Consider the following 10946-nt stretch of genomic DNA (forward strand, 5'->3'; position numbering starts at 1 on the left):
TAAAAAAATAAAAAGCAAGACAGACAAGTATGACCACAATAGGACAATTAGGAAGATTTAGTGAAATCCATTCCTAATTTAGAACGGAGTTAAACTCTATAGTGAAAGGCAGCACCGCATCCCCCCCTTGAAGCTACAGTGTTTCTGATCTTCCCTAAATGAACTGCGTATTCATGACTGCGTATTCTGCTTGCCTCTCCTCTTCTACAACAGCAACTGTCGGAGGAGTGCACGTACCGCAACGAGCTGCAGATGCAGCTGGACAGCAAGGAGAGTGACATTGAGCAGCTCAGGGAGAAGCTCAACGACCTGCAGCTGCGCATGGACAACTCCAGCGTCATCAGCCTGCAGACGGATGAGACTGACAGCAACATCGCTGGTAAGGTCACCGCGGGATCAACTAACAAAAGGCGGCTGTGTCAATGTACCGGCTAGGCCAAAGAGGCTCAGTCCTGCTTCTGTCAAGCCAGCCACACACACATACACAACTCAGCTAATGAAGGTGTGATGGTACTAAGCTAGGACAAATCTACTGTATGATGGCTCTCCAGGAGCAGGATTTTGGATCACTGAACTTGATGTTTGGTCCATCAGGCTAGCTTTAATTGTCCAACAATCACCCGGGCATGATTTAAAATCGATTCATTCAATCCCAGCCATTTCAAGTAATTGTATTTTATTAGGATCTCTTTTAGTCCTCATTTGGACTAATCTTTTAACTTTAATATACAATTTACAATACAATATAATATCTAATGAATATATAATTGAGTGTTTGAGTTCTGACATTATGGCTCTGAAGCAGTAAAGTAAGTATAGAAGAACGCTTATTATCGTCTTTCTCAAACCCACCTGTTTCAAGTGTCAGTTAGTAGACCTGCTAACGATGTTTACTGTACATGGAATTCCTGAGTGTCTGTGGTTAAAGTCCTCTCTCATCTCTTATTCCCCATGTCCATTTGGTTCTCCTTGCTCGCCTCCTTACCTTTGTATCTTCTATCCTTTTCTTTCTGTGAGTAACTCGGAGTTGGGGGACCGTCATTGTGCCTGGCCCGTTGCTACATTGTCTTTTGCCTCGTATTTTTTTTCTAACTTTTTGGGGCATTTTTTTTTGTGGTGAAAAGGAAAGCCCTCTTGTATGTTCTCAACAACACTTTTTTGAAAGGCCATTCTGAGTGACAAAAGGATCAGTTAAAGCCCCATTTTCTGGTCTTTTAACAAAGCTTTTTTTTTTTTTTTTAACAAAGTCTGCCAGGCTGGGGGCATTTTCATTTACTAACTGTGAATCATAATTCACATAAGCCATTTGAAGGGGTTAAAAACCAATTACAGTATAGAACAATCATCTAACATTATTTCAGTACAAATGCTGACTGTACCATATCAATTACCCTTCTGTAGGTAATCAGTTTCATTGTCAGCTGTACATTTATTTTGTAGCAGGACAAGCGATCATACATTCTTAATGACACCTAAAGTAAAGTGACTACATGAGAGGTTGGCTACTGTAAAACTAGACAACAACACTGTGGTTTAACTCATCACTCTGAGCACCTTTCAAAATGTGTCTGGAGACCATGAACCAAACCCTTCCTTTGATTTCCTGTCCCTTGTTCTTCAAACAAACACTCACCGTTTTTAAGTTTTGTTCTGTTGGCATGATCACCTCAGAACAGAAGCAATGCCTTTTCAGAACCAAGGAAATCTCCCACACTTGAAGTGAAGCTTTTGATCAATTCACTCTTCTTTTGTAGCTTGTTGTGCCGAAGCATGCTCTTTATGTTAGTGTTACCAACTCAACGTAATGGAAAGATACACTACATGACCAAAAGTATGTGGACACCTGCTTGTCGAACATTTCATACCAAAATCATGGACATTAATTTTGAGTGCCCCCCACCCCCCTCTGCAGCTACAACAGCCTCCACTCTTCTGGGAAGGCTTTCCACTAGAACATTGCTGAGGGGACTTGCTTCCATTCAGCCACAAGAGCATTATTGAGGTTGGGCACTAATGTTGGGTGATTAGGCCTGGCTCGCAGTCGGCGTTCCAATTCATCCCAAAGGTGTTCGATTGGGTTGAGATCAGGGCTCTGTGCAGGCCAGTCAAGTTCTTCTACACCGATTTCGACAAACCATTTCTGTACATACCTTGCTTTGTCCATGGGGGCATTGTCATACTGAAACAGGAAAGGGCCTTCCCCAAACTGTTGCCACAAAGTTGGAAGCACAGAATCGTCTAGAATGTAATTGTATTCTGTAGTGTTAAGATTTCCCTTCACTGGAACTAATGGGCCTAACCCGAACCATGAAAACAGCCCTAGACCATTATTTCTCATCCACCAAACTTTACAGTTGGTCCTATGCATTCGGGCATGTAGTATTCTCATGGCATCCACCAAACCCAGATTCATCCGTCGGACTGCCAGATCACTCAAGAGAACGCATTTCCACGGCTCAAGAGTCCAATAGAGGTCGAGCTTCACAATAGCGGTCGATCTTAGGCTTGTGTGCGGCTGCTCAACCATGGAAACCTATTTCATGAAGCTCCCGGCGAACAGTTCTTGTGCTGACTTTTGTGCTTCCAGAGGCAGTTTGGAACTCAGTAGTGAGTGTTGCAACTGAGGACAGATGATTTTTACGCAGTACGTGCTTCAGCACTCTGCGGTCTCGTTCTGTGAGCTTGTGTGGCCTATCCCTTCGCGGCTGAGCCCTTGTTGCTCCTAGACGTTTCCACTTAACAAAAACAGCACCATACAGTTGACTGGGGCAGCTCTAGCAGGGCAGAAGTTTGACGAACTGACTTGTTGGAAAGGTGGCATCCTATGACGGTGCCACGTTGAAAGTCACTGAGCTCTTCAGTAAAGCCATTCTACTGGAGATTGCATTGCAGTGTGTTTGATTTTATACACCTGTCAGCAATGGGTGTGGCTGAAATAACCAAATCCACTCATTTGAAAGGTTGTCCACATACTTTTGTATATATAGTGTATCTTCAATGAAATAGGATATAGGCTCTGTCCTCTGATGGGAGACCGAGGCATCAGAAGCTCCGTGTTGGACAGCACCTTTCAATTTGAATTGGCTAGTGATTCTAATTATATCGATAGGATGTCCATGTTCTGTCAGCCATTGGCTGAATAGAACATTATTTTACAACACATCTATCTAACCTCTTCCTCATGGAGTAGAATGTACTCCTTGATATTGAACTTGCTGGATAAATAACATGGATATTACATGCTTTAGTGATTTCCAAACACTCAGACTTTCTGTATATCTCTTTAAGGCTCTTGTGCATGGGTTCTAAAACTACTGAGCTTGAATTAGCAGCATGGGATATTTAACTCCTGCCTGTCACATTATACAGTTGTTTTAAAGTGTAACCTGAGCAGAGAGATACTCAGTAAGTTGAACTTGAAACTTCTAAGGTAGTATGGCTCAGCCTTGTCACGTGACTTTTCTGTTCTTCCCCCAGTTAAGTTTGAATTTGATCACTGCATGACTTTTTGGGGACAGTGTTACACAGGCTTGGTTTTCATTTGTGTCTATCTTGTGTCTCTATGTAGAATCCAGACTGGAAGGTTGGCTGTCCATTCCTAATAAACCTAATATCAAACGATATGGCTGGAAGAAGCAGGTAAGTCACCTGGAAGCTTTTCATCAATTTACTGACATTAACTGACACGCAACATATATTTATTCATATTAAATGGCACAGTACGGGTTATGCTCATGGTGCTGCCTAGTGCCTACTCCTTATGGCCACCACAATTCTTCCTTACATTATTTCTTGATTCTATTTTTCCTCAGTATGTGGTGGTGAGCAGCAAGAAGATTCTGTTCTACAACGATGAACAGGACAAAGAACAGTCCAACCCCTCCATGGTACTAGATATTGAGTAAGTATGCTTGTTTTATGATTTTGAATTTAATTGTAATTCACTTTATACTAGAAATGTGTTTTGGGGCCAAAATATCAGTCTTAGTAGTTTTTTATGATAATTATTGCTTAATCATAAAATAGATAATATAACAGTTTGTCTGAGACGGTGTATTCTGGTACTCAATCATCAGTCATTGCTTGTTGTGTGCAGCAAACTGTTCCACGTGCGTCCAGTTACCCAAGGTGATGTGTACCGAGCAGAGACGGAGGAGATCCCAAGGATATTCCAGGTAGGAAGGAACCTTCTGACCTGACCAATCAACTTTCTAACCCATTGTCTTACGTGGGATAGCACGACGGCCGTCTGCACTAATGGTTCATGGCAACGCGGTTGTGTTAGAATGACCCAGAGGCCTTCTCACCTAAACCAATCAGCTTAACCAGCTCAGTCTTTTTAGTTCTTCAGTCGCCTTACTTGCCCATTCTCAAACGGATGATTACAATCCCATTTTAGATTTTGACAGCTGTCTTGAGTGGACTCTAGTCTACATGCACAGTTAGTTATTAAGCTGATGCCTTTTTCCCCCAGATAGACTTTCAATGAGCGCTTAAACTTTTCAATGTGTGTTTCAGTAGTATACAATCCTTTTCTTTAATGGCTCAGACGCAAAGGATTTACTGCTGATTTACAGCAAATCCCCGTCATTCGCATCAAGAAGAGATGCCGATACAGGGGAGGTGTGGGTGCCTTGTGAGAATTAGTCGGCGAGTGGGAAACCCGCCTCTACCATCCGTCCTATTGGCCAACTTGCAGTCATTGGAGAATAAATTGGATGAGCTCCGTTCGAGACTATCTTACCAACGGGACATTAAAAACTATAACTTAAGTTTCACCGAGTCGTGGCTGAACCACGACATGGATAATATACAGTTGGCTAGGTTTTCCATGCATTAGCAAGACTGAACTGCTACCTCCGGTAAGACAAGGGATGGAGGAGGTATGTGTCTATTTGTCAATAAAAGCTGGTGCGCAAAATCAATTATTAAGGAGGTTTCCAAGTTTTGATCGCCTGAGATAGATATCTCATTATAAGCTGTAGACCACACTATTTACAAAGAGTTATCAATATTTTTCGTAGCTGTCTATTTACCACCACAAACTGATGCTGGCACTAAGACAGAGCTCAATGAACGGAATAAGGCTGTAAGCAAACAATAAAATGCTCATCCAGAGGCGGCGCTCCTAATGCAGTGAAACTTTAATCCATTTTACCTCATTTCTACCAGCATGTCACATGACAAATAATAACTCTAGACCTTCTTGACTCAACACACAGAGATGCATACAAAGCTCTCCCTCGCCCTACATTTGGCAAATCTGACCATAATTCTATCCTCCAGACTGGAATTCATCCGATGGCATTGAGGAGTTAACCACCTCTGTCACCGGCTTCATCAATAAGTGCATCGACAACGTCATCCCCACAGTGACCGTACGTACCCCAACTAGAAGCCATGGATTACTTTCAAGGAGCAGGACTCTAAACTGGATGCTTATAAGAAATCCTGCTATGCCTTCCGAACCATCAAACAGGCAAAGTGTCAATACAGGAATAAGATTGAATCCTACTACACCGGCTCAGACACTCGTCGGATGTGGCAGGGCTAGCAAACTATTAGACTACAAAGGTGAGCCCAGCCGCGAGTTGCCCAGTGACACAAACCTACCAGATGAGCTAAATGACTTCTATGCGCGCTTTGAGGCAAGCAACACGGAAGCATGCATGAGAGCACCAGCTGTTCCGGCTGTGTGATCACGCGCTCCATAGCTAATGTGAGTAAGACCTTTAAAACAGGTCAACATTAACAAGGCCACAGGGCCAGACGGATTACCAGGACGTGTACTCCAAGCATGCGCTGTCCAACTGGCATGTGTCGTCACTGACATTTTCAACCTGTCCCTGAGCCGAGTCTGTAATGCCTACATCTTTCAAACAGACCACCATAGTCCCTGTGCCGAAGAACACCAAGGTAACCTGCCTAAAAGACTAGTGACCCGTAGGACTCAAGTCTGTAGCCATGAAGTGCTTTGAAAGGCTGGTCGTGGCTCACATCAACACATCAAAGCTCATCGCTAAGGACCCTGGGACTTAAACACCTCCCTCTGCAACTGGATCCTGGACTTCCTGACGGTCCACCCCCAACGACACTTCTGCCATGCTGATCCTCAACGTGGGGGCTCATCAGGGGTGCGTGCTTAGTGTCTTCCTGTACTCCCTGTTCACCAATGACTGCGTGGCCAAGCACATCTCTAACACCATCATTAAGTTTACCGACGACACAGCGGTGGTAGGCCTATTGGGAGGAGGTCAGAGACCTGGCAGTGTGGTGCCAGGACAACAACCTCTCCCTCAACGTGATCGAGACAAAGGAGATGATTGTGGACTACAGGATAAGGAAGGCCGAGCACACCCCCATTCTCATTGACGGGGCTGTAGTGGAGCAGGTTGAGAGCTTCAAGTTCCTTGGTGTCCACATCACCAACAAACTGTCATGCTCCAAACACAGCAATACAGTCGTGAAGAAGGCACCTATTCCCCCTCAGGAGACTGAAAAGACGGCATGGATCTTCAAAAGGTTCTACAGCTGCACCATCGAGAGCATCCTGACTGGTTGCATCGCTGCCTGGTATGACTCGGCCTCTGACCGCAAGGCGCTACAGAGGGTAGTGCGTACAGCCCAGTACATCACTAGGGTCAAGGACCATCCAGGACCTCTATACTGGGCAGTGTCAGAGGAAGGCCCAAAAAATTGTCAGACTCCAGCTACGCTAGTCATACACTGTTCTCTTTGCTACCACACGGCAAGCGGTACCCGAGTGCCAAGTCTAGGTACAAAAGGCTTCTTAAGTTTCTACTCCCAAGCCATAAGACTGCTGAGTAGCTAATCAAATGGCTACCCGGACTATTTGCGTTACCCCTCCCCCCCACATTGACTTGGTATGGATACCCCCTGAACATAGCCTCGTTATAAAAACATTGTTTAATAGAGACTGATTCTCTCTTGTCTCCCCTCTTCAGATCCTGTATGCCAACGAGGGGGAGTGCAGGAAGGAGGCGGACATGGAGACTGTCTCGCAAGGGGACAAGACCAACTGTCTGCCCCACAAAGGTCACGAGTTCATCCCCACGCTCTACCACTTCCCTTCTAACTGTGAAGCCTGCTCCAAGCCCCTGTGGAATGTCTTCAAGCCTCCACACGCCTTGGAGTGCCGCCGCTGCCACGTCAAGTGCCACAGGGACCACCTCGACAAGAAGGAGGACGTCATCGCCCCCTGCAAAGGTATGGTGATAGAGGTTAGGTTAGACTGACAAGACCTGACTCTGTGTTGTAAGGGGGGAAAAATTTACTTTAAGGCCCAATGCAGACATTTTTATATATCAAATCATTTCTGGGTAACGATTAAAGGAAAGTTCCACCCAAAAACACTTGTTTGTTTTTTGTTACATTGGTCCATTGTTGATATAGTCCCAAAATGTTTTGCATGTCAGCAATCAAGTTATTTTGAAAGAACACACAATTTAATAATATAACTTGATTTTGGATTTTGTTAACTGGCAAGTGTTGGGTTAAAGGGGATATTAACTTCCACCTCCTTAGGGATGTCGAGACATCTTGAGTTTGTGTTTTCAGTTTTCTACCTGGTTTCGTCTCCTCCAACAGTGAACTACGATGTGACCTCTGCCCGGGACATGCTCCTGCTGGCCTTGACACAAGACGAGCAGAAGAAATGGATTGGCCACCTGGGCAAGAAGATCCCCAAAACACCGCCCTCCTCCTTCCTGAGGGCGTCGCCCCGCACCCTGTCCACCCGCTCCGGAACCAACCAGTCCTTTCGCAAGAACCCCAAAAGCATAACGGGCAAGCCAAGGTAACCTTACACACGTACGCTCTCTGGGCCTGAAATAGCATCATATTCCTTATATAGTGCACTACTTCTGTCATGAGCACCCTACTCCCTATGTAGTGCAGTACTTTTGGTCAACAGTAGTGCACTATATAGGGCAAAGCGTGCCATTTCGGACACCACCTCTGATTGTTCCACGAAGCAGCCCTTTCAACCTAAACATTGTTCTGTAGTTTTCTTCTATCCTCTGGTAGGGCCTGAGCGGACAAACTTGTTTTCTATTGCTTGATGCTTGTTTTGAACAGTACAGAACATTAAGGAATTGTGGGCTTCTATTCTGGGGAGTTAAGAGTGTGTGCGAAGGTCCAGAAGTCCTCTGTACATCCCTGCTGCTGGACTGTATTTCGGTTTTGTCTTCCAGTCCGGTCAGTCACGTGACTTGCTATTTGTCTTCTACTGCCCTTTGTGACTGTAACAGGTCGCAGTCTCATTCTGCTACCACAGCCTCCAGCCTCCAAGCAACAGACACAACATCCAGCACTTGTTGACAACTCCTCCACACCAAATTTACAGAAGTCTTAACTTTTTAGACCATCTCCTTCCTGTTTTGGCCTGACTATTTATTTATTATTAACTGACTGCGTTGACGGTGTATATAACATCAGTGGAATTGTCCTCCTTTGTGGTTCTTTCTCGTTTGACTTGGGGAACTCTTTCTATCTAATTTGACACTAAAGTGTTGTTGGTTGGTTTCATTGACTAACTCTTAGCCCTCTATGCAACCTTTCCTGAAGCAGGTGCCCCATATATGGGTTGTTGTATTTCTCTCAAGAATGATGCCAGAGGCTATCAAAGACATAATGAAGTTGCAGTTACTATGTCTTTAAATCCATTTTTCTATGTAATATATTAATATCTATCGGGGGTACTAACCAAGTGTCAAATGTCTTCCACTCTTTTACTGGACACCTGTTTTCTCTTCTTTCTTCCAGCTAACCATCTGAACATTTGGATTCTATTGGGACTTTGTATTTTTTCTTATCCCCTCCATTATCCCTCACGTTAAAGGAGAATCTTTATTTTATGTAACAGTAAATTAAATCAATCTGACCAGGGACGGAAATTGGGACAATTATCTGACACAAGGCATCAGGGACATTGAGAAGGCCTGCTATTTCCCTCACCCCCTCCTCCCCTATCCTCACCGCGGAGCCTCAACTAAGACTTCCTCACCCAGGCACCACATACTTGCAACTCTTCGTTTCTTCCAGAAGATGGCGTGGGCGACTTGGAACCTGAATGGAAGATGGAGAGCAATAGAAAAGGGATCATGGTATGCAGTGGGTAGTACATATTCCATATCAGTCATGGGAAGGGATTCCGGTTGAATGAATGACTGCAGGTTTTTCTGGGGCTCTTGCATGTCAACATGGAGGTATTGTAGTACAGGGATTGGCTTAACTATGCGGTGAATGGGTACATCTCGGGGATACGGAAATGTGGTTGTTTTTTTCTTCCCTTGTCAGTAACTCTGTTTCCTTCAATGTACTTTGATGCCTTTGACTGGTGGCCTTTACGCTTCTATCCCCTATTACTCTGCACATCAGTTATACCAGGGGTCGGTTGGGACAGAGTATGTATTGGGAACTGAGTATTCGATATTTTTGAGTATTGAGTGAGGAGCATGCAAGATCATTTCAATCTATGCATTATTATTTTGATTATAATTATTGTTATTGCTCCAAGCCATAAGGAAATTCCATTGTAATGGCATATAGGAGACCTAAAAACTTCAGTTTTTTTTCTGTGTTCATTGGGTACCTTGTTTTCTGTAATATTGTTTTTTTTTCATGTATTTTTTGTATGTATTGCCTTACATTGACTCATAGATAAATGGTTCAAAAGGAAAACGTTAAGTTAACAAATGTAAAACTGCACTGTTTGAATTGTAAATTATTTGTAGAAAACTAAACAGGTGTAGCATTTGGCCCACCTAGTGCCTTAACGTTTGGATAACAATTTTACTGCCATATCTGTTTGTGTTTATCTCCAAAAACAAGACAAATCTTAACTCTTACATCAATCTTTTTTAAATATCTGCCACACTGGTTTTATCAGAACGTTCCGTCTGGTTTGGGTATATCCAATGCCTCTTTATAGACTCATTGCAATAGTTTAATGTGTCAACACAAAGTTCCCAGAGTCCAGTATGTATCTCACGAAAGTCTCTGGATGGTGTACCTTGTTAAAGATGTTATATTAATATGGTATTGTTTCAAGCAAACCCCACTCAGTGAACAATATTAGAAATAAAATAAGGATCATGAATACCTCAATAATTCTAAATGTTTAAAAAAAACTTTGTTCAGTAAAAAGAGAAAAGCACTGGAACTATGATCTACTCTATTTTGTCTTGGATGAATCACATGTTTAATTGCAATGGAGGCCACACTGATGGATAGGTGTCAATAAACATATCTTTATCATCTATGCACTTCACTTTTGTTATGCATGTAGGCTGAGATTGATTTTGATATACTACTCTTTATTCTGAGCAACTGCATATAGACTTACTGCTAACAAAGTAATTTACCAATCTAAGTGCTGTGATTGTAGCTAGTCATTCAATGGTTAGTGCAATATGGGCTCCTTGGGACGTCCCTATCCTAAACCCTATCCTTAACCCTTACCAGTTTCAACTTCAATGGGATGAAGTCAGATTTGGGATGTCCCAATGATCCAGTTTTAGACTTTTCCCTTTAACAATCACAGTGCTGGGAACAGAGAAGAGCTGTGTTACTGGGATTGAGCATCACTGTTTGGCAGAAAACACAAGGTAAATTAGGTTATGAAGAACCACTAATGTGCTGCTTTTAACACCTGGGAAGATTTAGGCTAGTGATTTGCTCCTTTTACAGTAATTGGGCTACTTTTAACAGATCATGATTAATAAGTGTCATTAGGACAGTCAACATTTTTGGAGACTGATGCAGTATTTGGTAAAACATTTTATTTTTGTTTTGTTTAAATTGTATGTGTTAGTGGGAACTGAGATGTATAATTACAATTTTCAACAAATACATTTGTGAAGGTACTTTTTGAAGAAATTCTACTGTGATCAAGGGCCAACTCTGATCATAACATATTTGGGAGT

The 10946-nt window shown here is 43.1% G+C and overlaps 1 protein-coding gene across 2 annotated transcripts in view; it reads left to right on the top strand.

Moving 5' to 3' along the window:
* LOC118401943 (rho-associated protein kinase 1-like) overlaps positions 1-10282 on the top strand; it is a 70566-nt gene extending 60284 nt beyond the window's left edge. Inside the window, exons 27-33 of one of the 2 annotated variants that reach the window (XM_035799649.2) lie at positions 214-379; positions 3569-3639; positions 3813-3901; positions 4097-4175; positions 6966-7227; positions 7609-7816; positions 8271-10282. In XM_035799649.2, the coding sequence (XP_035655542.1) occupies positions 214-379; positions 3569-3639; positions 3813-3901; positions 4097-4175; positions 6966-7227; positions 7609-7816; positions 8271-8340 (945 nt within the window). In that variant the 3' untranslated portion in view covers positions 8341-10282. The remainder of the gene's footprint in view (positions 1-213; positions 380-3568; positions 3640-3812; positions 3902-4096; positions 4176-6965; positions 7228-7608; positions 7817-8270) is intronic. The other variant, XM_035799650.2, reaches the window with a different exon arrangement.
* The last annotated feature ends 664 nt before the right edge of the window (positions 10283-10946 follow it).

Source organism: Oncorhynchus keta, chromosome 23, assembly GCF_023373465.1.
Source record: "Oncorhynchus keta strain PuntledgeMale-10-30-2019 chromosome 23, Oket_V2, whole genome shotgun sequence".
NCBI lineage: Eukaryota > Metazoa > Chordata > Actinopteri > Salmoniformes > Salmonidae > Oncorhynchus > Oncorhynchus keta.